The 27816-nt window shown below is 38.1% G+C and overlaps 3 protein-coding genes across 9 annotated transcripts; all 3 read left to right on the top strand.

Annotated features, from left to right (window-relative positions):
• The first annotated feature begins 1907 nt into the window (after window positions 1-1907).
• On the top strand, window positions 1908-11799 carry LOC122081778 (coiled-coil domain-containing protein 18-like). Of its 4 annotated transcripts, XM_042649048.1 has the most exons (9): window positions 1913-2245; window positions 4421-4570; window positions 4753-4800; window positions 5667-8945; window positions 9191-9433; window positions 9543-9701; window positions 10034-10192; window positions 10443-10586; window positions 11300-11799. In XM_042649048.1, the coding sequence occupies exons 2-9, from the start codon at window positions 4490-4492 to the stop codon at window positions 11549-11551; spliced, it is 4365 nt and encodes a 1454-aa protein (XP_042504982.1). In that variant the 5' UTR covers window positions 1913-2245; window positions 4421-4489; the 3' UTR covers window positions 11552-11799. The 4 variants fall into 4 exon arrangements, with proteins under 4 accessions (XP_042504986.1, XP_042504982.1, XP_042504985.1 ...); XM_042649051.1 differs by lacking the exon at window positions 4753-4800; XM_042649049.1 differs by lacking the exon at window positions 1913-2245 and having other exon boundaries at window positions 3002-4570.
• Window positions 11800-14018: 2219 nt separating this feature from the next.
• LOC122080872 lies at window positions 14019-18100 on the top strand. Of its 4 annotated transcripts, XM_042647745.1 has the most exons (8): window positions 14024-14306; window positions 15444-15518; window positions 15654-16399; window positions 16572-16718; window positions 16851-16994; window positions 17115-17205; window positions 17330-17476; window positions 17610-18100. In XM_042647745.1, exons 2-7 carry the CDS (start codon window positions 15506-15508, stop codon window positions 17437-17439), a joined length of 1251 nt encoding a protein of 416 aa, XP_042503679.1. In that variant the 5' UTR covers window positions 14024-14306; window positions 15444-15505; the 3' UTR covers window positions 17440-17476; window positions 17610-18100. The 4 variants fall into 4 exon arrangements, with proteins under 4 accessions (XP_042503681.1, XP_042503680.1, XP_042503678.1 ...); XM_042647744.1 differs by lacking the exon at window positions 15444-15518 and having other exon boundaries at window positions 14023-14306; XM_042647747.1 differs by lacking the exons at window positions 15444-15518; window positions 16572-16718 and having other exon boundaries at window positions 14019-14306.
• Window positions 18101-19722: 1622 nt separating this feature from the next.
• On the top strand, window positions 19723-24405 carry LOC122080790 (pentatricopeptide repeat-containing protein At3g24000, mitochondrial). The gene has a single exon (XM_042647641.1). The coding sequence runs from the start codon at window positions 20302-20304 to the stop codon at window positions 23404-23406; it is 3105 nt and encodes a 1034-aa protein (XP_042503575.1). The 5' UTR covers window positions 19723-20301; the 3' UTR covers window positions 23407-24405.
• The last annotated feature ends 3411 nt before the right edge of the window (window positions 24406-27816 follow it).

Raw genomic sequence — 27816 nt, 5'->3', positions numbered from 1 at the left:
TAAAAAAAAAAAAAAACTACGCATCAGAAAATGAAAATCTGTTTGATATCCCTCTGGTGGATTTCGCAGTCTATAACATATTGCCCCGCGCGTTGGAAAGTCGGTTTGGTCGGGCGGCTGTGGGCTGTGGGCTGTGGGCTGTGGGCTGTGGGCGTCGTCCACTGGTGAGAACAAAAAGTGATTTTAGCCAAATTAGATACATCCATGGGAAAAGAACGCTGCCACTGTGTCCAGAAATGCGCTGTTGTCAATAAAATATTTATTCTCATTCCAAGCTTGTCAATGATGTTTGTTGGCTTTAAAATTTTGATTTGAATTTATAACAGTTTTTTTGCATTATAGGTTTCAAAAAAGTACATCATCCCAGGGTCATTAATGTCTGCACCTATTATACAAGGTCGATGAACGCTATTTTGTTCCCTGATGTATACCCTCTCTTGACCATCTGAACGCATCCTTGACGTGGCAAAAGGATAATCGTCCCCTAAAGTCTATACAATAATAATGCATGTCTTTGTATTCTCTCCAACCCACACCTTAGTAATTTGCAAATGGGAGGTTTTCTTTTCAATAACTTTTGTTTAGAAAAATGATAGAAATCCATTATTATTATTTTTTTTTAAGTAGAAAATGATAGAAATCAGTTGAGAAAACAAATGCGTAGCTATGATTTTAGTCAAATAAAAATATCTTATTAATTTTTAATGCACAATAAGCAAGGGAAATTGTGGAAGTAACCACAAAGAAACTTTTTTATACGGAAAAGCAATACGCATAAGCTTGACATACCAGAGTTGAAATGGGATTTTTAAGTTTAATTAGTTCTATCGTCCCAAAGAATTCCTTCATTACTTCATTGTTAGGGCTTTAGGTGCTTAACATTATCCATATCTTCATACAAACAAAGTTTAGAAGAAAAGAATATTCAGTTTGGCTACTGTCATACTTGTCAACTAAGCCAAGAAATGTCATTAAGAAGATTTAATATATGAACTTCTACACCAAATCAACAAATCCCATTGGGCAAGACTTGGACGATGAACCGTTCAGGAAAGGAGCCGGATCCAAGACCGATACAGGTACACCTAAGCCATTGCTGAGAATTGGGCAATTAAAAGGACAATTTTGATAACTCCAAACAAAACCAGAGGTGAAAATTGGCCGTCACCTACGCGTTCGAACTTCGAACCCGAGTCTGCCATTGAGTGGAGTCGTATTAACTGCCCCAGTGGCAGTGGGTCCACTTAGGGGTGTCAACGGTCCGGGTTGGTGCGGTTTCGGTCCGGTTCCACCGGTTTCGGTGTGAGTTTGGAAGTGACCGAAACTGACCCATTAAGGATTTATCGGTTTCGGTCCGGTGTCGGCTTCGGTGGGTTTGGGTTCGGGTTGGTATCGGTTTGGATTTATTAGGTTCATTTCGGTTTGGATCGGTTTTTTAAACCGGTATGAAGCCATTAGGAAACAACCAAATGATGAATTGTTGAACTTCGGTTTCTTAAATCGATTTGTAACCGGGTTGGTTTTGGTTTTTGGTCTAGTTTGGATTCGATTTTTCATACAAATGTATACAAAACTATTCAAATTTTGATTTTTTTAATGAATTTTGGAGTGTTTCGGTTTCTTACCGGTTTGATTTCGGTTTCGGTCCGGGTTTTGAGCCGGTTTTGGTTTGGTTTCGGATTCATCCGGTTTTCGGTGCGGTTCGGTTTGGCTTTGGGGTTACAATACTCGAAACCGAACCGAACCAATAAGGCTTTGGTTCGATTCAGTCCGAGTTATTATCGGTTCGGTGCGACCGGTTTTACCGGTTCGGTTTAGGAATTGACACCCCTAGGTCCACTTGACACCATTCCTTACTTAAACGAAGAATCTTTTATTTTATCTCTCTCTCTCTCTCTCTCTCTCTCTCTCTCGTCAGTCATCAAGCACATCGATACGTCTGTAGAAAGGAGAAACAATCACAGAGTTTCGTCTTTCGATCAACAGGCAACCATTTTTGATCGATCTCTTCTCCTTATTATTATTCTGCTTTCCATGTCTTTTTGCTTTTGCTTTTGCTTTTTCTATTCCCTCTTAGGCTCTTATCTTATACGCGATTGTCTTTTTCCTCTTCAAGGAATCTATAAGCTACTCCAAAGCGATTCTGCAACTGTGTCTACTGCTTGAAGTCGGAATTATTGTATCTGATTGTGGAAAACCTGGACTGAAACAGTCTTAGTTCGTCGTTTTGATCGACTGCAGTGAGGTTTGATGAGATTCTTCATCCTTCACTCCTTTTCATTTTCCCTATTCTAATCGAGTGTCTGTTTCTGTGCAACATGAAATCTGCTTTTTAATTCTTTTGGAGTCCATCCTGATCGGAATCTATTTTCACAATATTGACAATTCAGAAGTCGAATAAGTGTTGTTTCTTCTTCAAAATTGTCCTAGTTAAAGTCATCCTGTGTGTTTGTGTATCTTCGATCGATTTAATGAAACCGGAGAAAGCTCCCTTTTTTTTTTTTTATTTAAATAAATAAATTAAATTTCTGATTGTCGATCTGTTTTGCGCCTTACCGATTCTGTTACTTCGGATATATTTTAATTATGAAAATATGTTTATTTGGTTACGAAAATCTTTGTTGGAAGGAATTTACCTCGAAACTTTTCTGTGCTCTGTTTTCTGAAACATTTTTTTAATTCCTCCATTGAGTTTTGTTATTTTTTATGATGGATCGAATCTTCTTTCAAGAAATAAATGATTTTTTCTTGTTCGTCTATTATTTTATTGTTAGCGACGTAATTTATATATGAATGCTTAGATCTTAGGCTATTGAACTACTCTCTGTCACTCTGGTGCGATGCATTGCTCTTGCAAGTGTTACTTGTACTAATAGTAACTTAATTAATTGTTATCACCCAAAAGATTTTAATTACTAGATTTACTAGTCATTATATTTTTTTTTAATATCAATTTTAGTGTTCTTCAGATCTTAATCACAATTCACAGTGAACTCGTTATTGGGGTTACTTGCTAGTCTTTCTCAGATATAGTCTTTCGCTTTCCTAAAGACAAATTTTAAAGGGGAAAAGAAAGCGATATTTCGAGTGATTTCCTAATGGTTATTACTAATAAATGATGAATGGAAATGAGCATATATATAAAGGTAGAGTCGTAGGGACCTAGTACGTTAGATTCCATGCTTCTGGGTTTCACTCATCTATAGTATCTACTAACAATTTCAACCATACCTTAGGCGTCTATTTTTCATTTGTTAGAGTCATGTTCTTGCGTTTGATTATGTGAGAATTCTAGTGGGACCTCTTTATTTGATGGATCTGAATCCTGGATTCATCATATACATACCTAAGGAACCTAATGAGTATTGAGCGAAAAACAGAAGAGAGACTGAGAGTGAGAGAGAATACAGTGTGCGTGAGGTCACGGGAAATTTGGAATGGATGATATTAACAGTCTAATTGGGATCCTAAAGAGGATTGAGAGAAAAAAATATTCAATTTTAATGAATATTTGATGTTCTGATACTCTTGCATGTTTGCCACTTGATAGTTTATGGTTACGGGGTGGTGAACAGGTGTTTCATTTGGGTCGTTCAATGAGTGGGCCTCATGAGCACATTCGCAGATACCAGTTTTGATCGAATGATCTTTATCATATGAATCGAATGGCTAGCAATTTAGGTTTCTGTTATGTTGATGTACATGGAGCCACTAATTGGACGATCTGGATCAACCAGAAAAAGTGCACCACTTGGACCTTGAGGGTTAAAAAATGGTTTCATATTATTTTGTATAAGTGGTCCACCCAGATTCCAGTAGGCCACCACTCGGTAGAGTTCTTTGGACGGCTCAGGCTGGTCCACACATGCACTGGTGGGTTAGGTAAGGCTGAAAGGGACTTCGGGCCCAATCCAAAACTGACGGTCTATTATACTCAATTTGGGTCAGCCGTTATTGGTTTGTTTGGAAGGTTAGGGCCGCCCCCTTAATTTCTGTATAAGAACGCCCAGCGAAATTTGTGAGTACGAGTTCATCCTGATGAAGTGATACCCTCAATAGGCTGAGATTGGATGCGCTGCAATAACTGGTCGTACGGGTGACATTCAACACTTTTTTTTTTTTCTAAATTACTCCACTCCGCCAATGTAATGGTAGAAAGTGGAATAAATGTTGAATGTTCACGGTGAACGCACGAGCAGCTAGCGGATTCATTCTTGTGGGTGGCGTGTGTACCAATATATTCTATATTCGAAAACGGATCAGCTGGTTGTGTAATCACCTGGTCGTTGGATATTGGATATTGACTCGTATGACCGGATGATTGAGCAGCGTATCCTATCACTACTTATTCTACGTTGTTGTTGCCTTCATGCCTTGTGTAATGCGATTCTATAGTTAAACGTCTATAATGGTTTCCCAGGCTTGAGAAGAACGTACGTTTACTTGCAATACGAAGTGGTTTTTTTCCTTTCTAGAAAGCGAGATAGCCATGGAAGAGGAAGTCCAAGCAAGTCCAGAAGTCCAGACGAAGGTGGCCGAGAGCCCGGCCGAGGGCGATGTGCAAGTTAAGGTAATCTTAATTGGTTGCTTTGTTTTCTCAGTTTAATTTTCTTGACTTTAAATTAATTAGGATGAAATGATCGCATGCTCTGCTCCCTTTGGTCTGTTCTTTTTTTCTAATGATATAAGCCGAGGGTGGTAGGACCCAGTAGATCGGGATTTCACGTCGGTTTGATGGTGGTGGTGGTTCAGGTACTGCAACGGGCGAACTCAGGTGTTACTGTGCAGCACTGGATCATGGTACTGGGACTCTCTGAAATTAATGCCCCTACGTTATAATTAATATGCTTAGTGAAGGGTGAAATTAATATGAGTCTGTTAGTAATTGTCACATTGGAGGTCAAACTACTTGTCCATTGGGTTGGAACCTTTCGTCTCTGGACTGATAGGATACATGTATACAGTCTTTCTTGGTCAGTGTGGACTGTGGAGCTTCAGTCTCCGGAATCAATCTCATAGACCAAAGGATCCAGTCCGGTGGTTTTAACCCAAAACGAGTGATGAAAGTGCAATCTGTTCATTTGCCTTGATGCATGGAGGAATGAGGATGATCACTATTGTACCACCCCAAGGGGTTGCTCAGTTGGCAAAGACCAACACCTCAAAGTTAAGAGGGCATGAATAGTTCAACAAATGACGGATGACCAAGTGATGAAGTCTGTTTAAGCATCTCTGTGTGCATGATGCTTATTTTAAGGGTCATTTTAAAGAGAGAAATCACTATTACTATTGTTAGAACATCGTAAAACTAGAAGTTATGACTAATATATGAAACCTTTTGGAATATGCAAAGTTACACCACTAACCTCTTCAAGGAACAAGTACAGAAAAAAATTGCAGAAGTACTGAAAATACAGAAGTGGCTTTACTTGATATTTCTAACATTGGCATCTTCTTGTTCCAAAAGATTTAAGTCTTATTGCAACCTTCAGAGATGAAATCTTGACATTATATCTATGGACGTTTCAATGTGTGAAATTTTTTGACATAGCTTTGTTAACTTTTTTTATTTAAAAGAATAAGTGGAAAATGTTCATAATTTAGTCAGAAAACAATATATTACCCATCATTTGGTGATTGCTAGCTCTAATGATTCTAAATTGCAGGTGGAAAGAAGTGAAGAAGAGATGCTAGCAAAGGGGTCGTTAGAGAAAGAGGTAAAAGGAAACAAGGAAGAAGAAGAAGCTTCTCTAGGTGGAGAATTCATAAAAGTGGAGAAGGAAGGATTAGAGTTAAAAGACAGTTCCCATTCAACTGAAGCAGCAGCAGTGGGAGATAAACCAACAGTCATGGAAAGAAGCTCAAGCAATTCAATGGCTAGTAGAGATTTGTTAGAATCCCAAGAGAAGGTTAAAGAAATTGAGTTTGAATTGGAAAAAGTGATTGGAGAATTGAAACATTCTGAATCTGAAAATGCTAGGCTGAAGGAGGAGGTTCGACTTTCAAAGGAAAAGCTCGAAGAAAGTGTGCAGCACTGTGAAGAGCTTGAACTTGGTCAGATAAGATTGCAAGAGCAGATTATACAAGTAGAGCAAAAGTACCATTCACAGCTCAACACTCTCCAAGAGGCATTGCAAGTGCATGAAGAAAAGCAAAAGGGCTTGACCAATGCAAAAGAAGCATTGGAAGTGCTCACGGTAGAGCTTGAGAGCTCAAAAAAGAAGATGCAGCAGTTAGAGGAAGAGCTGCAATCCTTGGCAGGTGAGGCACAGAAATTTGAGGAGCTGAGTAGGCAGAGTGGTTCACATGCTGATTCTGAGACAAAAAGGGCTTTAGAGTTTGAGGGGCTGCTTGAAGTAGCAAAACTGAGTGCAAGAGAGATGGAAGATCAAATGGCTTCTCTACAAGAAGAACTTAAGGGCCTCTACAACAAGATTGCGAAAAGTCAGCATGTTGAAGAAGAACTAAAGAACACTGCAGTACAGCTCTCTGTAGTTGAAGGGGACTTGATGCTTTCTCAAGAACAACAGCTGGATCTGGAGCAGAGGCTTTCTTCCAAGGAAGCTATCATAAATGAACTGTGCAAAGAATTGGATCTAAACAAGACATCAGAAGCACAGGTGAAGGAAGATATAATGGCTCTAGAGAATATGTTCTCCTCGACCAAGGAAGATCTTCAGGCAAAAGTTGCTGAGTTGAAAGAAATCAAATTGAAACTGCATGAGGAAATGGAAATGAGAAAAATGGTCGAAGATGGCTTCAAAAACCAGTGGACTCAGCTCCCAACTGTTCAGGAAGAATTGGCTAAAGTGAATGGAGAGAAAGATGCTCTAGAAGCAGTTCTAGCCAATCTTAACAGTACAGTAATGCAAATGAAGGATCTGTGTATTGATCTTGAGACCAAGTTGAAGTTATCAGATGAAAATTTCTGCAAAGCAGATTCTCTTCTAAGTCTAGCCTTTTCTAGTAATGCAGAGCTGGAACAGAAGTTGAAGTCTCTTGAAGAGTCCCATCAAGAATCTGGAGTAGCTGCTGCTACTGTTACGCAAAGGAACATGGAACTTGAGGATATCATCCGAGCATCAAATGCAGCAGTAGAAGAAGCAAAGTCACATCTTAGAGAGATTGAGATGCGGCTGATAGCATCAGAACAGAAGAATACTGAGTTTGAGCAACAGATGACAATGGCTGAACTAAAAAGTAGCAATGCTGACAGAGAACTTAAAGAATTCTCTGAGAAAACATCTGAGCTCGGTGCTATGTTAGGAGCGGCTGAGGAAGAGAAGGCACAGTTGAAGAACCAAATGCAAGAGGACGAAGGTAAGATAACCCAATTGGAGTCAGTTTTGAACCAATCATCTTTGAGAAACTCAGAGCTTGAACTAGAACTGAAGGATGTCACAGAGAGATGTGCTGAGCATGAAGGCCGAGCCAATAAGACCCATCAACGCAGCCTTGAATTGGAAGAGCTGATCCAGATGTCTCATTACAAAGTGAAGGATGCTGGCAAAAAAGTGGGTGATTTGGAGTTTCTGCTACAAGCAGCGAACCACAGAGTACACGAACTTGAAGAACAGATAAGCACATTAGAAGCAAAAAGTGGAAATTCTGAATCAGAATCCAAACAATTCTCCCAGAAGGCTTCTGAACTTGCAGTAGAAGTAGAGGCTTTGCAAGAAAAAGCATTAAGCCTTGAAAATGCAATGCAAGCAGCGACCGAGAAAGAAAGGGAATTAAATGAATGCTTGGGTGTAATTACTGAAGAGAAGAAGAAGTTTGAAGATGAATTGAATAGTTCCAGCAATAAAATTTTGGAAGCTGAAAATATGCTAGGAGTCTTGAAAAATGAACTGAAACTTACACTAGAGGAACTGGAGAGCATAGAGCAAGATTGTAAGGCTTCTGGAATTAGAGAGAGTGAGATACTGGAGAAGCTTAAATCTGCTGAAGAGCTGTTAGAGGAACAAGGAATAGTAATAGAGCAGGGTAGGTCAAGAAACTCAGAGATGGAGTCAATAAATAAATCTCTAGCCAGGAATTCCGAGCTAAAGCTTCAGGAAGCAATAGCAAACTTCACCAGCAGAGATTCTGAGGCTAAATCCTTGTATGAAAAACTGAGGAGTCTTGAAGATCAATCCAACTTTTATGAAGCACAAGCAGCTGAAGCAGCTGAAAGATCAGCCTCTTTGAAGGTTGATTTGGACAAGAGTCTGATGAAACTATCAGCTCTGGAAAGCACCATTGATGATCTCAAAAGAAAGGTCTTGGAAGCAGAAGATAAAGCTGCCCAGTCTTTCTCAGAGAATGAACTGTTAGCTGAGACTAACTTACAGCTCAAAAACAAGATTAATAAGCTTCAAGAACTGTTAAGTTCTGCTTGTGATGAGAAGGAAGTAACTGCTCAACAACTGGCTTCACACATGAATAGCTTAACTGAAATGAAAAATCAACAGTCAAGAGCCTTGGAAGTTCAATCTACCACTGAATCCCGAATCAAGGAGGCTGAAATGCAGTTACAAGGAGCCATTGAGAGATTCACTCAGAAAGATTCAGAAGCAAAAGCCTTAAATGAGAAGCTGAATGCTTTTGAAACCCAAGTAAGAAACTATGAAGAACAGACTCATGAAGCATTTGCTGTTGCAGAAACTCGAAAACTCGAGTTAGAAGAAGCTTTACTGAAATTAACGGTTCTGGAAAACGCTTTTGAAAAAACAAAATCTAAAGCTGGTCAATTTGAGAAAGAGCGCAAAGATCTAGTCGAGGCAAATATGAAACTTACCCAGGAACTTACAGCCTGTGAATCCAAAATGAATGATCTACAAACAATGCTATCATCAATCCTTCTCGAGAAAGATGAAACTCTTGAACAGTTACAATATTCAAAGAAGGCAATGGAAGATTTGACAAAACAGCTCACAGCTGAGAGGCAAAGCCTAGATTCTCAGGTAATCACCATGGAAGCACCATTTTTTTTAACTCTATGATATCCCATTTACATTCTATGATGATTGGGTAATATTTAGGCTTGGGCTTAGGTAATCACCATGGAAGCACCATTTTTTTTTATAATGCTATGAGATTTTATTTACCTTCTATGATGATTGATTAATATGTAGGCTTATTGGTAAAATATTTTATCATGTTTTTTTATTCTCCAGTTCTCTAATATAAGAAAGACCCTCTTTTGTAGATATCTTCACTTATGGAAGAGAATAACCTGCTTAATGAAACACACCAAGGTGCAAGAAAAGAAGTTCAAACAGTGATAGTCCAACTAGAAGAGCAACTGAGGGAACAGAAGGCAAGGGAAGTTACCTTTTATGGAGAGCTGGAAAGTCTTAAAGCCACACTTACTGAGAAATCTCTGTTGCAAACTCGGGTCACTGAACTTGAACAACAATTGATGTTGACTGAGAGTCAACTGAAAGAAGAGGTACCGCAGTCAGTGTTAAGAAGTGAAGGTGTTCTGCAAACATGCAGAATCCATGTCTTTGTATCAATTAAATTTGAATGATCTCAAATTGCATTTGGAACTGATGTAGGTTGAAAAAGTTAAAGTGGTGGCTGCTGAAAAAGAGGCTGCACTCACTAACAAATTAGATGAGCATGTACTCAAGATCCAGGATAGAGATGCTCTAGGCGAACAAGTACTGCAACTTCAGAAGGAATTGGATCTCGCACACTCGGCCATTGATGAACAGGTTATCCCTTGATTACATTTTCTTTTATTTTTTTTTTTTTTCAGAAAAAAAATGTAAGCCTTTTGTGTAGGCTGGTCAAATTATTCTTCCCTGTTTGGACCCTACTTGTGTTCTATTTTTTGCATGTAAATGTTAGATATGATGATTTACAAGAGCGCTGTGTTGGTGCTAATCTTTGAGGCGACTAATCTGAAATGCACAGTATGCATGAAAGGTTTTGATACTTATGCATCAGTTACAAAGAACTACCCTAATGTCTGAAAGAATAAATTGGAAAATGCTTGTTGAACTATTGAGGAGATGTGCTTAACTAGGAATTTCCGATTGAACAGATAAAAGTTGTATCTAGGAAAGAGCTCGAACAAGAATCTTCTGTCAAGCATTCACTCGAGGAGCTTGAGACAAAGAGCCAACAAATCATACTTTTGGAAAAGCTAGTTGAAGAACTCGAGAAGCAACTGCAGCTTGCCGGTGAAAAAATAAAAGAAAAGGTCAGCTATTTATTTCTGAATACTTACTTCGTGTCAAAATTATTGTCTTTTCCAAGTAAACACGTACCACAAATTCAACACAAGCATGCAATCTTTTTTGGCCAACTTGGTTGGTGTCTTCCATTCAGCCTCTCATAATGTCATTAGAATTTCAAGACCACATCCATTCTCATTTTTCTTTATCAAAAATATTTCTCCCTGTCAGAACTTCTCTTAAGAACTTTGTATTAATCCTTAATAAATCTTGCAGGATGAGGAAGAGAAAAAGCTCGCTCTTGTCAGTGCAGAATTGGATAATTTGAAGAATAGATCTAGTCAAACTATTGAGTTAGAAAAGAAGATTGGCGAACTTGAAAACAAGCTGAAGTTTGCAAGTAGCAATGCCAAGGATCAGGTCAGTATAATTACGACCGAGTTCTAGTTTATTAGGCTTACAGAATGCTGAATATAAAGGTGTAAACAACTGCCTAAGTCCTAAAATTAGAACAAAGAATTAAACTTTTCATGCTATATTTATATGTTGGTGTTTCATGGTAAGAACATTGTGGATATTCTTATTTTTGTGTGCCTCTTTGGCTACAATTGGAGAAGATAGTTAAAATCTTTTGGAAATCGCATAAATTGGAACATTCAGGTCTCATTTGATTAACTTTACATGTAAAATCTTTGACTAAAAGGAACTCCTACTTCCATAGTTCAGTCATCCTTTCATACCAATCTTCCACCATTTTCTTGATACCCATCTAAAGAAAATCTTATTGCTTCACTACTCATTTTTAAAGGTTAGTATCAATAGTTGCATAATGTATCCTACTCATAATCAATGTCCCTGTAGTTTGTTTCTAGATATTTGTTTCTTAGTTTTTTCTAATGTTATCAGAAGATAGTGTCTGGAGAGGTTTTGATTGATGAGTAGTGAGTACTAAAAGTGGATTTGTTACATTGGATATACTTCACTCAAGTGAGATAATTTCTTTTAACTGCGTTCGTGCAAGAATCCGTGCTTCATGGCCTTATTCTGTATTAGTTCTTAATCTGAATATTCATGTTTCTTATATATATATATATATATATATGTATATATATATACACACATGTATATTGCAGGGTGATCTAGGAGGTCCAACTGCGTTGAAGGATGGACTGGAGGTGAAATCAAGAGACCTTGGATCAACTGTGTCAACTCCATCAAAAAGAAAAAGTAAGAAAAGAACAGAAACAATCTCTCCTCAAGCAACGTCTTCTTCCGGCCTTCATACTGAAATCCATGAGGTTTCTCCTATCATGACCTTAAAGTTCATCATGGGAGTAGCATTGGTATCAGTGATCATAGGCATTATTCTTGGAAAGCGATATTAGTCTCTTGTGTATATATTTCTCTTTTACTTTCTCAGTTTGTTAGTTTCTGCAATGCCAAGGAAAGCTTGTTAGTCTCTTTTAGGAAGTCGGGGTAGGGTGTTTGTTTTTATTTCATCCCTACCCTAGTGCAGGGCCATTATATTTGTGTTCTGTATTACTATCTGGAGTCGGCTTTGCATATATATCTTATGTCCAGTTATTTTGTAAGATTTCAGGTCAAGGCTATGAAAGATTGGCCCTTCAGTTCAGCAACTCTCAATTAGGTTATTAGGAAATTTTAATCGCTGATAGGATCTAGTCTCAAACTAGAAGACAACTAGACAAGCCACATAGTAACATGATTAATCAGAAAAAGTAGGTTTGGTAGAAGTAATTTAAATTGGCCATCCAAATGTTGATGTCATAACTGGTCACAGTCCTGTACTCCTGTATAAAGACCACCAAGAACACATTAATTTTTATGTCATGGATGAGATATGATTTTAAAGTTTAAAGTTTAAAGTTCTAGTTTTTCAATGGTTTATTATTGTAGGTACTCTTGGGAAGTGGACAAAATCACAATAGAGCCTCCCCCCTTGTAGTCTCTACCTTATAATTAATTAGTTACAGAAGTAAGAACAACTAGTCTACAATAAGGAAACCAACCACAAGAAAGAACCATTGGCAAATAGAAAGTAATCTAAGGGCACCCATATAGGACATTTGCCCATTATGAAGGAGGATTATTGAGTCCTCCAAGTGATTATTGAATTTCATTTTCTCATCACTCTCGTCAAGGAAGACCATGATGGATATGAATACAGGGTTTGACACGTGCAGGAACGCAAACTTCCCTTATTATTACCATTTTGCATTTTGCCACAAAAGATGAGTTATAGTTGATGCCAATCTCTCACTCTTGGCTCTTGGCTCTTGGGTAAGCAAAGACCATATATGAACCTACGGGTATAAGCAGGGCGGGCCGAGCCCTCTAAATCATTTATAGGTAAAGCCCAAGCACTCGAGCTAGAGCTCAAGCTCAAGCCCAAGAACATTCTATAAAGGCTATGTTTGGTTGAAAGGGGAACAAAAGGGAAGGGAAGTGAAATTTTGATACTTAAAGAAATATATGTAATCATTACTTATGTGACTTTAACATTAACTTCAAATCATTTCATATTTGGTTATAAAATTTCACTTTACTTGGCATACAAAATCTTTTACTAGAATATGTAAAATAAAAATTACATGTAAAATACATTATTACTAAATATGATTAAAAAAATTAAGTAGTTTATACAATCATATGGGATAGTGACTACAAACATTTCTTTTTAAAGTATGAAAATTTCACTTTCCTTCCCTTTAAATTCCCATTGCAACCCCATGATCTTAAATGCATTGATTAAAGGAATGAGAACAAAATAACCTTTAAGGCAAGGATTGGGCATGTCGTCAGCTTTTGGTAAGTTAATCGTATGGACAAATAAAGGGTTAGACGTAGGAGGGCAAAGAAGTCTTTCCAAAGAGGAAGAAGAGAAAGATTACAACATGTGGGTGGCGTGCATAGCCCTTTTCCTTTTACTAATAAAACTTTGGGGAAATGATTGCTCCCTACTTCTATGGCCCTTAAGTCCAACCACAAATTGTTGTGAAATGATGCCTCCACCCTTGTGAAATCCAAAAATCTCACTCCCTTGTTTTTGTATCAGTGTAAGAATGAAATCCTCTCAAATGTAGTAGTCCCTCTGGCATACCTCAGATGGTTCGTAGGCAATTGGGATGTGTGTGCTTGTGCTGTCAGCCATCCAATGTGCGCTAGAGGGGTTGGCGCACCTGAGAGGATCTGATTCTACCCACATGTGCCCCTCATTGACTCCCATGCTAGTATAGGGATCATGCAAGTAGTAGGCTAGTAGCATTCTTTTCTCTAAAACCTTTAAATCAGAATTTGAGTCACTTTCTTTTTGCTTATTTTAGACTAAAATTTAATGAATGTGAGGCTTTTATTTTTTTTTCTTTCTTTTTTAAATATAACGTGAGGTGTTCTATGAAAGATTAATTCGTGTTCTTCCAAGTGATAAGTAGTTAATGATAATATTATTATTTAAAAAAAAAAAAAAAACCAACAGTATCAGTATCTTCGAAGGAAAAAATATCGGATACGTTTCGGAAGTGCCGGCTATGAAGTAAAACCATGAGCAACAAACTCATGGGAGAATCAAGTGGGACGTACGTATGTCACTGAGACATTGACTCCTCTCTACTTGATTCACCTTCACCAATCGTCTTCGTCGAAAACTACTTTCCATCGCATTCAATTTAAAAATAATAAGGGAAAAAAAAAAAGTAACACCAACCCCGGAAGGCTTTCCGGCACGGAGAGATATCAGCCGTTCGTTTTCAAGATCATGCAATCCTTGCCGTTACTAATTTAATTCTTTATTCTTTACGACCACCAATAAAGTTATGGATTTTAGAATCTTAGGGACGCGAGGAGGGAGTATAGTCCCACTCCCATCGTCCCCTCAGTTCCCTTCCTTTCTTCTCTGATCGCGACAGCGAAACCCATATCTCCGTCGTCGCCGATCCCTAACCCTAACCCTTCTCCGGCCGGCGACCATTTTCCTCATATCTCTCGTTTTATCCTCATATTTTTTCTCCATCTCTCTCTCTGAAACTGTTCTGTGAAGTAAACTATAGAAGCGGAGAGTAAATTCAAGTCCTCTACATTGTTGATAGGAGTTGTAGCAGTGGTCCATGATCATAAGTGGAGGTAAGAAGTTAAATAGGTTATTTTCTCGTTTCAGCTTCTATTCAATGGAGATTTTGTACTCTCATTAAGGTTTATGCACTGAAGTCTTTACCTCTCTCAAAATGGCACATAGACTGGCATAGACTGGCATCTATTTGTGCATTTCCGCCAAAAAATATGATCTTTTTTGAAACCTCTCTTGTATTATCTACTTTATTTTTCCCTTTTTCTTTGTTTACTAGCTAGAAAAACCATGTTGTAGAACAGTAGAACTTGAATTGGGAAAGATTGTGTTTTGTGTTCTTATTGTTACTCTGAAGAATTCATGCATAACGATGTCTTCCTTTCTTAGCTGACTGTCATAGTGCAGTGTTTTTATGTCACTTTGAGTTGATTCTTGATTTTTCCTAGGGAACTCAATAGTTTGTGTGAGTGTGTGTGCGCTACTGACTTGGCTGCTCTTTTTTTACCTAGAAACTCAAGAGTTCTGACTCCCCCTGCATGTCTCCACATTTCAAGTTTGGTCCTATTTTATTAAAATTTAACGGTGTCTTCCTCTCTTAGTTGTTGGGATTGGGCTCAGCATATTTCTAAGGTCCTCTTCTGTTGTCATAATATTATGGATGCTGATTTTTGTTGCTGAAGTATTAATTATGGCCCTGGCATGCAATGTGGGAAGCAAAGATCATCTCTTTAATCTAGATGATGGAACTACTCATGTCATTTGTAGGGAAGAATGCTTGATCTAATTCATCAGAGCACTTAAAATACTCTATAAAGTCTATGGTCTTCTTATATCATTACTGTATGGAGTATCAGTGCCTACCTTTAGCAGTCAAAGAAAAATATTAATGAGAGGATAACCAGCCTATGTATCCAGAGATGTGCATTTGATTTCATCCATTTACTTTCTCAGTTGGATTATGTGACAGTTACTATGTGACAGTTACCTGTGGTTGGATATTTTAATTCTATAAAATTGATAAGCTTTTTTGTAACCTTAACAATCAGTTGAATGCATAATATGAGTTTATCATCTACAAAAAACATGGTATAAAATAAGGATTTATGCTGACAAAATTTTTGTTGGTTCTTGAGACCCAAAAAATATATATATATTGTAGAATTGAGTAACTAACGCAAAGACTTCAATCGCAGGGCTGTATATAGGTACTGGTGACAAATTCAACTATAATACTTTTCGTTTATATTCCATGTGAATGGAAATGTTGGGTAAGCCTTGCTGTTGCAGTTGTCTTCATTAGAACAATTCATCTTTTCTGGCTAACATTGCTATGTACTTCTCCTGTGAATGTGACAAGAGATTGGAAGGATATTTATGCAAATTTGTTGTTATGGATATTGCAGATCTTTCGGGATTTGAGGATGGGTCTGATGGTGCAGATAATGGAGCGAGTGAGAGATCCAGTAAGGTACCTGTTGTTGGTACGGCGTTCAAGAGTGAGAATGAGGCTTACAAATTTTACAATGCATATGCAAGGACAAAAGGCTTTGGTGTAAAGAAGTTGCAAGTGGACCGTGCTCGTAAGGATGGCATCCAGGGGGAGGCTGTCAATCGAGTATTTACTTGTGTTAAGGAGGGGTTGAGAGATGATATTTACAGGGGTTACAGAGATAAGGAGGTCCAGTATCAGGATACAGCAAGGATGGGCTGCAAAGCTGCCATGCAGATTAAAAAATGCCCTAGTGGTTGGGTTGTCACAAAGTTTATTGAGGAACATAATCATGAACTGGTTCCAAGCCTGTGGTATTTACAGCGTACCTTTGACGTACTCGTTCATATTGCTAAAGAGTCAAAAGAGAGATGCAATGTTGCAGTCGATTGCCTAAAAGAAGCCATTCAGAGATGTTCTCGTATTGAAGTGAGGTCCAATGCTGACCCTGATGCAAATCAAGGGGGTGCACCAAATAGCCAGCAAGAGAGTATTAGATTTATAAATTTTGATTATAACAGTTTCTCTGATCTGGCAAAGACAAAAGGCTGGCCAACCTCCTCCAATCCTAAAGTATTGTATGATCGACATGCATCCAAGAACCGCAACAAGTGTGGGAACTGTGACGAACTTGGTCATAACCTGAGGACATGCCCCTTGGTCTGTGATTTTGAGTAGTCCAATCTTTAGTTGTCTTGCATAATCGTTATTTTTATATTTGTGTACCTCATTAAATAATGGACAAGTTGGGATAAGGCTTAGTTTGTTGTTGTTGTTGTTGTATTAGATAATGGACAATCTGAATTCTTATTTTTGTTTGGATTTGTTGCAGCCTCTAAACCCACAACGCTTGAAGTCTTGGAAACCTGCAACGTGGCCAGCCAACTCAACGCCCAAAGCATGGTATGACCAAGCAAAGAACCGCAACAAGTGTGGGAACTGTGATGGACTTGGTCATAACCTGAGGACATGCCCCTTGGTCTGTGGTTTTGGGTGCTTTACAATCTGCATTGTCTTACATAACCTTTAGTTTTATATGTGTGCCCGCCTCATTGTATCATTGTATCATAAATTATCCTAATATTCTTTTTTTTGTTTGTGTTTGTGGCAGCCTCCAAACCCACAACGTGACAAGTCTGGCAAGGCCACAACACCAACCACCTCAAAATCCAAAGCATGGTACGACCAAGTCGATAACCACAACAAGTGTGGGAACTGTGACGCACTTGGTCATAACCTGAGGACATGCCCCTTGGTCTGTGATTTTGAGTAGTTATGTCAGCATATTTTTTCTTGCATACTCTTTAAGTTATATATGTGCGGACTTCAATGTATCATATATAATCCTAAGGGATCTTGTTTGTATTCCTTGCAGCCTCTTAACCCAGAACGTAGCAAGTCTCAGAAACGCCATGCAACACAATCCCCCTCAAACGTGCAAGGAACTTCTTCAAACCATCGCCAAGGTACAAGAATAGTTGTGTGAAATGCTCATTGTAGCAATATGCTTATTTTTTGTATTGTTTCTGTGGTTGCTTCAAATGCTCCAAATATATGTTGAATACTTTTACCATGCTTTTTATTATACAGGAGAATTAAGAAATGAATTTGGGATGGATTCTCGGGGAGTTGGGGTCTTAGCAACACAAGCTGCATTGCAAGCTTCCTCAGTAACAGTGTGCCACCCCAGGAACAACTAAAGCTAGGTCTCTGTAGCGGTGGTGCACACTGAAACTGGTAATCTATATAAACATGTTTTTTCAAGATATTTATGCCCATTGTTGTTTGCTAAAGTGTAGAGTTTGAACTGGGATATCTCGATTTTGCAATAGAGCATTACTAATCAATTAATTTTGTAACATCTTCTCAGGTGAAGGCAAAGTTCAGAAAGAAGGGGGAGCTAAGAGCCAATGAAGTAAAGTTTGTTTTGGCTGTTTAGGGTTGCATTCCGCATAGCTGATTGCCTCATTGGTTCACAAGGGAAGAGAAAATGGGATGACTTTGTTATCAGTTAAACTCAGTCCTAACTTGAATGTTGATGGTTTTTCTTCTTTCCGAGTTGGTCGACAAGGATTGGGTTGAATCGGGGTGGGTCATAGATTTTCAGTTGCTCAACTAGGTCTCAACTTCCTTAATCTTATACAGTGGGATCTCACGAACTGCTTGTATACATATTCGGTTATGCAGTTGAATTTAGTGTTGAATTTCTAATTAAGAGTAAACAGAGCTGTGGCTTTCCTTGTGATTTTTTGACCTCCTATTTCCTTGCAAGGTGAGAACAGAATACTGACGTATCACTTTGTTTTATTGTCAAAGATCAATGAAGGAGACAGTGGAATGAGGTTGTATGATTTTGGATAATCTGTAGTCTTCATTGTTTTGTAAATCATATGCATGCACTGTTAAATATTAGAGATTTTGTTGGTCAGTATTACTATTGACGTTCAGACACAGAGATTGAATATTCATATGTTTTGCAGGCAGAGACTTGTTCAGATGACTATTCAAGCGCCTTTTGATGGCTTTTCCAATTAGGATAAAGTGCAATCTTATTAGACTTTCATTTTGGTAACTGGGGTTGAACTAACTTTAAAGTTGTAATGCTGCAGTATCTTTTCTACCTTGTGTTTTTATATCTTATTTTGTTGATTATATCGGGTACACTTTACTCCCCAAAAAAAAAAAAAAAAAAAAATTATGATATAGATGCTGATAGCTCATAAAACGGAATATTGTGAACTTTGCCAACAGGCGATATTTTTTAAATTTTTTTTGGGGGGTGAATGACAGACGATATTTCAATAGCCTCTAAAGGCTGCTTTGGATATCTAAACGTTCCATTTCAAATTGGTTGGTTCAGCTTTTGTAATGAGTTTTGTCCTCGAACACAAGTCAATTCAGAATTAAATGACTTTTTTTTTTTTTTTTTGGGGGGGGGGGGGGGGGTGGTGGAGGTGATTGGCCATTATAAGATTCCTCCATTCTGTTATGTCCTTGTCTGCATTTATTTGATACAACTCATAATGCATATGAGAATGTTGTTAGGCTCCATTCCTACTTTTTCTTTACAGTCCTCCGTGTGTGATGCAAGATGGCTATCCTGGTCATTTTCAGGCCACCAAGAACTACAGCATCTTACTCAATCAGAATTTTGGCATGCCTCCATTGGCATTTCATTGGAAGAAATGAAATGGAATGGACCCAGGATGTCGATGCTGTGACGAAAATTGGGAAGATGCTGGGGAAGCACTTGCTATGAAAGGACGTTCTTTGTTGTCTATTTTTTCTGAAGAGAGAACGAATGAATCATGGAGAGGTAAGTTTGTGTTTGATTCTTCGATGGAAGAAGCTGCTTTAAATCCAAGGTTGATACTCGAGGTGAGAAGCATGATAATCTTATCAAAATGATCAGGCATGTATGATGGTCTGCTTTAGTAAGGCCTTATAATCCAGAAACACATTACTGCCACCTTCACTTGGCAATTGGCTTGACAATTATAATTTTAGAGAACTGTATTTCAAAGATGGGTCTTACCTAAATGGAGCTGTATATTGATAAGATCACACTTGTCAACTGGAACCCTTCAAAATTCTGTGATTTGGGACACCACTTGGTGTTACATCTCTGAATTTTGTATTCCGAACTCAAAAGTACAAATTTGGACATAAAAACATGGATTTAGTTTCCCTCACTGGTGGAGAAAAGAAGAATTATTTCACCATTGGTGATGTTTAATTTCTATCGTCATTCTTAATTCTTTTATCTATGGATGAAGAAAATGTAGGCTCTATTGCAAAGTTCTTGATCAAGCAAAGTGGAGATCCACCATGGTTTGACAATATGATTGGGATATTGAAGTAGTGAGTTTCGTTATTAACTCTCATCTTTTATTATTGTCAAAGATCTGAAAAACCTTTTGTCAAATTAGTAAGAGGTAATTAAAGAGAGAATCGCTTCATCATAAAAAAAAAAAAAAAAAAAAAAAAAAAAAAGACCCAAACTTTATGTTGGAAATAGATTCAAAAAGAAGAAGGCAAAGTAAACCGATTGCAAATCTCCATTTGCTTTCAAAGTTGGTAAGCAGTACTCATATTAGCATGAAAAACGTCGGCCACCCACTGCCACCCACCATTTAAAAACACTAAAAAGGCATAATTAAAAACATTAGATAAAAAGATTGGGTGCTAAAAATCAAAGTAATTCTCCATTTCTCTTATTTGAGAAAACATAAATTATATCTGATGCTCGGTTAATCCCCCTACCAAAAGGGGAAAAAAAAATACTTTCTTTAATTACTCTTTTTATTTTCAATATTCAAATTAGTCGACTACATAATTCCAAATCTTAATAGGTAGAATATATAGATTGTTGACTTGCTCACGTCCCTTCACTTGGTGCATTCTTACGTGCGATCAGATTGTTGAGTTGCCCCATTCACTTGGTACTCTGGAACATGAACGTTAGTTCTGTATTCTTGAAGTCTTGATGACTTTTAAAATTCTGACACCGAGGAACCTGGAAAGAACCTTAGAAATATCTGTTATAGCGACCAGAGTAGGTTATGTATGGCAAGAAACTCACTGCTTTCAAATTCAGGCCAGCTGTCTCCACTGTCTCACTCCCCATCCATACCCTTCCTGAAAAGCCACCAAACTCAACCCAACGTGGAGCCAAAAAACCCACAAACCATGGGATCCAATTCCTTTCCTACCACCCAAACCCTGAAATTTTTGCTTTTCCCCAAAAGGGTTTCTCAGAAATCACCAGTTTGATCACTGGGAGAGCTTTACATGCCCATTGTGTTAAGTATTCAACCCTTCTCAGCCTAATCAACTCAAACACGTTGATTAACATGTATTCAAAACTGGGAAGGGTAGATACTGCTCGTTTGGTGTTCGATCAAATGCCTCGAAGAAATGAAGCTTCATGGAATACTATGATTTCAGGTTATGTAAGAGAGGGTTTGCATCTGGAAGCAATTGGATTATTCTGCGAAATGCGGGACAAAAGCGTTAATATAAATAAATTTGTACTTGCCAGTCTGATAACTGCTTGCAACAAGTCGACATCGATGGTCTGCCAAGGAATTCAAATCCATGGTTTTGTTTTAAAAATTGGATTATTGCATGATGTGTTTGTGGGTACATCACTTCTGCACTTCTACGGTACGTATGGTTCAACTTCTAATGCTCAGAGGGTTTTTGAGGAGATGCCTGATCGGAATGTAGTTTCTTGGACTTCCTTAATGGTAGCTTATTCGAACAATGGAGATCCAGAGAATGCTGTGAAGATTTACCAGAAAATGAGGCGTGATGGAGTCAGTTGCAATCAGAACTCTTTCACGACGTTAATTAGTTCATGTGCTTTGATTGAGGATGAATTGTTAGGCCTTCAGGTTCTTGTGCATGTTCTGGTTTCCGGATTGGAGTCTAATGTGTCTGTGGCAAACTCCCTTATATACATGTTTGGTAGTTTTGGATCTGTGGAGAGTGCGTGCTATGTCTTTGATCGAATGGAAGAACGTGATACAATATCATGGAATTCGATGATATCTGCATATTCACAGAATGGATTCTGCGAGAAATCACTTAGATGTTTCCATCAGATGCGGCATGCTAATGTGAAACCCAATTCTACAACAGTATCCAGTATGATTTCAGCTTGTAGTTCTGTTGATAATCTGAGTTGGGGCAAAGGTATTCATGGTGTCACTGTTAAACTTGGCATGAATTCAATTATATGCGTTTGCAATACTCTCGTCACCTTGTATACTGAGTCTGGAAGACCTAAAGATGCAGAGCTGTTGTTCTTAGAGATGCCGGAAAGGGATTTGATTTCATGGAATTCAATGATGGCTTGCTATGCGCAAGATGGGGAGTTCCGAGGTGCCCTGAATCTCTTGGCAGAAATGTTTAGGAATAAGAAAATAATAAATCACGTAACTTTTGCTAGTGCTTTAGCTGCATGTTCAAGTATTGAGGCTCTGATCATGGGAAAGACTGTTCATGCGCTTATAATCCGAGAGGTACTCCATGAGAATTTGCTTGTAGGTAATGCATTAGTCACCATGTATGGAAAGTGTGGTGCAATTAGGATAGCTGAACTAGTAGTCCATTCAATGCCCCAGCGCGATGTTATCACATGGAATGCACTCATAGGTGGTCATGCAGAGAATGAAGTAGCTCATGAGGCAATAAAGGCTTTTAACTTGATGAGAAAAGATGGCATGCCTGCAAATTATATCACCATGGTAAATGTTCTGGGTGCTTTGTCAGCTCCTGATCATTTATTGAAATACGGGATGCCATTCCATGCCCATATGGTTATAACAAGATTCGAAGCAGATGATTATGTGAAGAATGCTCTTATTACAATGTATGCCAACTGTGGTGATCTAGATTCAAGCAACTTCATCTTCAGTGGACTGCAGAATAAAAATGTTGTTGCATGGAATGCAATGATTGCTGCAAATGCACATCATGGTCATGGAGAGGAAGCTCTAAAACTTTTTGTGGAAATGCTACATGCTGGATTGACATTAGATCAATTCAGCTTCTCTGGAGGCCTTTCTGCTAGTGCTAACTTAGCATTATTGGAGGAAGGACAACAACTTCATGACCTGGTAATTAAACTTGGGTTTGAATCAAATCTCCATGTTACAAATGCAGCAATGGATATGTATGGAAAATGTGGGGAAATGGGCGATCTACTGAAAATACTTCCCAAAGCAATCAACCGATCACGATTATCATGGAACATATTAATATCCGGTTTTGGCAGACATGGGCATTTTGAAAGAGCCAGAGAAGCTTTCCATGAAATGCTTGAATGGGGACCAAATCCAGACCATGTTACTTTTGTTGCGCTTCTCGCTGCATGCAGCCATGGGGGTCTTGTAGATGAGGGACTGGCTTACTTTGCTTCAATGACTTCAGAATTTGGGGTCCTGCCTGGAATAGAGCATTGTGTATGTATAATCGATCTCCTTGGGCGATCGGGGAGGCTTCATGATGCTGAAAGGTTTATTAAGGAAATGCCAGTGCCACCCAATGACCTTGTTTGGCGGAGTCTGTTAGCTGCATGTAGAACTCATCGTAATTTGGAGCTTGGGAGAATAGCTGCTGAAAATCTTCTGAAGTTGAACCCATCAGATGACTCGGCTTATGTTCTTCTGTCAAATGTATGTGCAATTAGTGGGAGGTGGGACGATGTAGAGAATGTCAGAAGGAAAATGAAAGCGCATAACATTAAGAAGAAACCTGCTTGTAGTTGGATTAAAGTGAAAGACAAGGTGAGTTCATTTGGTATTGGAGACCGGTCTCACCCACAGGCCAGGCAGATTTATGCCAAGTTGAAGGAGATTTTGAATATGATCAAAGAAGCAGGTTATGTCCCCGATACAAGCTTTGCGTTGCATGACACAGATGAAGAGCAGAAACTGCACAATCTTTGGAACCACAGTGAGAAGCTGGCCCTTGCATTTGGCTTGATTAATATGCCAGCATGTTTGCCCATCAGAATTTTCAAGAATCTACGTGTTTGTGGTGATTGTCATTCTGTTTACAAGTTTGTTAGTGGAGCTGTCAATAGGGATATTATTCTGCGAGATCCTTATCGGTTCCACCATTTCAGTAGAGGCAAATGTTCTTGTTGTGATTATTGGTAGTCAAGCTACTGAGCTGAAAGAATAGTCCTATTGACTGGCTTTTGGACAGTCAATGTCCCATATGGAGATTCTTCTGGAACTGGCAACTCCATCAAGTGTTGTGGCATTCTCTGCCAACTGAGATTTCATTCTGTCAGTGACACCATCATTTGTTAGATTGGATTGGTTTGAGTAATTCCTTGGACTGACATTTTTTTATTTATTAAATTCATGAGAAAGATTTGTGAAAGGACAGTTCTAATGTAGCAATTCATTTGTTCTTTTAGCTGTTTACTTGGTGGGATATGGTATTGTTATTGATCAGAAATGAGTAGTTTTGATCTCACAATATCAATGAGAAATCTCAGGGAAAAAGAAAAGCATGAAGGGAACAAGCTAAAATCGGAAACTGATTGAAACCAATGGAAAATCTTGCAAAAAAATTGGAATCGGCTCAAGAGAAATCTGAGATATTTGAAGAGACATCAAGGTTTCTGGGGTTTGAGGGAATAAGCAAGCAGAATCTGGGGATGCTCTGTTCTGATGAAGAATTGGTGCAAAAGGGGAGGATCAATGGAGGAAGCCAAGGCAGTTCTGGTCACAAGCGGGAGGTTGAATTTGTAATCTTGGCTGTACGAAACTATGGATCTCATTGAAGCAATGTCAGTTGCGATTACTGACTGGTTAGTTTTTCAGTAAAACTCAGTGAATTGGACATAATAGAACATATCTCAAAATCGTGTGAGCCTCTAGAGGGTTCTCTTCACAAGGACCATCTTCTTGGGCACCATTAGACAGAGAATGATACTGGCTTGGCTATGATGAAGTACCACATGAGTGGATATATAAGAATCCAAATCTGACGAATCACTCATGTTATGTTCTTCTACATCCTAGGTCTCCCCGTTCTGGCAAATTTTGAGTATCTGAGGTTTCCTCTTGTTTGTTGTGAAGAAAATTAAGAAATTATGAACAATGGCGAACAGGTATTGGAAACTTCTACAATGACATTTTACATCATATCTTACCTCCTAAAAGTAGGAAGTAAATTTTTTTTTAACATGTTATAATTTCTCATGTAAATTGCAGAAGATTTGCTTTTGAACCTTTCAATACCATTTTGATTTAGATAGCTTGGCATTCAATGTCGGCACCTCTCTTTGTCCTGCAACCATATCTATTTGGCGAGTCATAATTATCTCCTTCCCCCCCCCCCCAAAAAAAATAAAAAAATAAAAAATAAAATAAAATGAAATAATGCCTCTGTATCTGGGTGTGGCTGATTTATGACCTTTGACATTAACAGAACACTAATTTGTTATGCACTTTTGCAACTACCATTTGGAATTATTTTTATTCTGATTTTATGATGTAATAATCATATGCAAATGCTAATATGACTTGGAGCATTGAACAAGTTCAAGGCTGGAGAAGAATGTTGATGTGCATCGATGTGGCAAGTAGAGGGCTTGATATTTCTTCTGTGGATGTAGTTATTACTGATCACCTATGATATTCCTACCGATTCCAAGGTGAGGTTATCGTCCTCTTTTTCCCCCATTCTGGATAGGTCCAATTACTGTTATCAGCTTCTTTCCTTAGCTCTTTCAGAGAAGTTGGTTGGCCCACAAATCTGTGAGGGTTAACCAACTGCTTTGTGAGTTGTGGCATGAAGAATTCTTGCTTCCAAACAGACCAAAGTTGTAGCATATTTGTAGTCTTTGTTTCAGTAGTTGGATTTTCTTCAATTGCTGAATACCAAAAACGGGATGCAGGATTATTCATCGTGTGGGTAGAACTGCTCGTGCAGGAAGATCTGGGGTTGCAATCTCATTAGTTATTCAGTATGAGTTGGAGCGGTATCATCAAATGGAGAAGCTTATCGGTAACTGGTAAGCATAGCTTTTTTCTTCTTACATTTGACAACCTCAAGGGAATATGTAGCAGAGGCAATAATTTACTTTTGGTCAGGCAGAAAACTTCCGGAGTTTCCTGCTGAAGATGAGGAAGTTCTCTTACTGCTGGAACATGTGAAAGAAGCCCAAAAAAAAAAATTTGTAGACAGTATCATCAACACCATTAATCGATATATTAATAATTATAATACATTTATTAATTTCTAAATACACATGCTAGAGTGACATGAGGAAGCCATCAGATGCCAGTAACAGGCACAGTATATGCCTGTGAGTACGTTCCATGACCAATGGATCTAACCTTTGATACATCTTTGGAAAATTATTCTACTTGAAGAAAATTTTAATTTCACATTATGTTCCTGATGGTCTGGTCCATCTTCCCCGTTCCCCTCTGTGACTGTTAAAGCAAAAAAGGGAAGGGGTGGGGCTGTTCTTGGAATTCTCATGTTTGGTTCAGATTTTTGGCTAAGATATTCCTGGTATAGTCCTTCACCCCATGTGTCCTCCAGTTAATTCCTTAAATATTGCTGTCATTTTCCCTACTTGTATGTCAAGTTTTAATTGAAAAATAATATGAAGGATTGTGAGACTATCGGCCATTGTTATTTTAATACGCACTGGCTCTTCTTCTCTTCTTGCTGGAATTCTGCATTACTCCCCATATTTCATGTAAGCTTAGTTTGGGTTGTAGGTCCAAACAGCTGGGATTTGTGCTGATTTGCTGTTGATAATCTAGAGTAACTTATGCATCATGGGAGTAGCATCTTTCAGTTTAGTTTTTCTATTCCCATTATCAACTTGGAATTGAGATTTCTTCCTATAAATTGTTGGGTTTGGCTTCTTCTGAGATATAGGAATTGGTTGTTTTAATGGAAATCCTATCTTCCTGTTGGATTATTAAGCATTCCCAAGTTAAATGTACAAAAGAATGAACAATCCCTGGTGTTAAGGACTCTCACCATCTAAACTAAGCCATCTCTGTTTTCTTCTCACGTCGTCTGTCTGGTTGGATTTAAAAAACTGTGGAGTAATAAATATTGACCATCAAAGCTAAGTATTACCCTAAAAAGAAAAAGAGCAAATATCTACTTTAGACTCTTTTCTGGTCAGATAAAAGAACTAAAAGCACGTGGTTGGAATCATCTATTTACGCTTATTTTCACTTTGATTAATATTTTTGATGAGATTCCTTTAACAATTCTTTTGATGACAAATAAAAATTCATCTTACAAAAGGAGAGTTAAACAGTTCATCAGTACTACACCAAGCATTTATCTTCTCACACCTTGCTTTATTGGCCATCTTGTGAGTATATCCTACCAAGTTTCTTTCTTAAAGCATTTTACAGATTCAAAAGACTGTCTTAAACAGTTAATATGAAATGATGTACTAAACAGATCCCATGGTCAGTTCTTCCCATTCTTTGCTCCTAGATAGTCCACCATTAAGTGCAAGTCAGTCCATACTTCCTCCTTTTCTTTCCTTCATGGCTGCTGCCTCATGTAGGTCCCTGCCTGATGGCTTTGGCCTCTGCTTCCTGAGCTGTACCTGTGTGTCCACAATTTAAAAAAGCATTGATTGGAATATTTTCCTTAAATACTGAAGCCCACCCTTCCGCTTTCTTTCCTTGATTTAAACTTCCATCTATTTAAAGTAGAAGATGATCTTCTGAGGGATTGATTTGTCCTACCGGTAAGGGTTCTCCTTCATATTAGTTTGAAAGATCCTCTGTTTTCATCATTTAAGTTTTCAGAGTTTTGAAAAACCTCTAAATCGTTGACCCATCTGAATATGTTTTTTAAATCTGATTTGGGTTTTGGTCAATTTTTGAAAAGATCAAATTATTTGGTGCTTCGCATATAAAAGATCATGTTATTGCTGTAACTATCAAGATGTTCACTTGCATTATTGTTTACTGTTTTGTCTCAATTCGCTTACTGTTAGTGGTTTGAAACAGTAGTGGTTTGGGTTGTGTTCGAGATCCAATATGGGGTTAGGGATGTTCCATATCTAGCCTTAGATTAATACACACATATACACTAGCAAAAATGCACGTGCATATGCACGAGTGACCTTAGACTCGAAGAGAAAGAAGTACAAGGGAGAAACTTGTGGAGAAAGGGAGTTAGGAAGCTTATTTGAAGATTGAAAGATTTCCAACAAATGCTAGGAAAGTACGGGTTAAGAGCAAGTTTGTAGAGACAGATAGCATGAACTAAGTTTTCCCAAACCTAACAAGCACTAATAATCATAGGATTCAGTAAAAAGGTCAATTATGTACCATTCTTGAGAAACACAATGTTTGTGAGATTGTAAAAGAACATGATGCGAGGACGGAAAAAATTCAAATGTTTCTCATCGGAACTCCCCGATGGCTTCTATTCTTGCTAGAGCTTTGATTCCATCTTCAAAAGATCAAAAGAACATTAGACAAGAAAGATAGATCAAGCAAAAGTGGATAACTGCAGAACAAAAGTGAGAATAGTCATTTTTTTTTTTTTTTTTTAATTTT

Source organism: Macadamia integrifolia, chromosome 6 (assembly GCF_013358625.1).
Source record: "Macadamia integrifolia cultivar HAES 741 chromosome 6, SCU_Mint_v3, whole genome shotgun sequence".
Classification (NCBI taxonomy): Eukaryota; Viridiplantae; Streptophyta; class Magnoliopsida; order Proteales; family Proteaceae; genus Macadamia; species Macadamia integrifolia.
The sequence above is the reverse complement of the archived record's forward strand: the minus strand, read 5'-3'. Positions and strand labels throughout refer to the sequence as shown.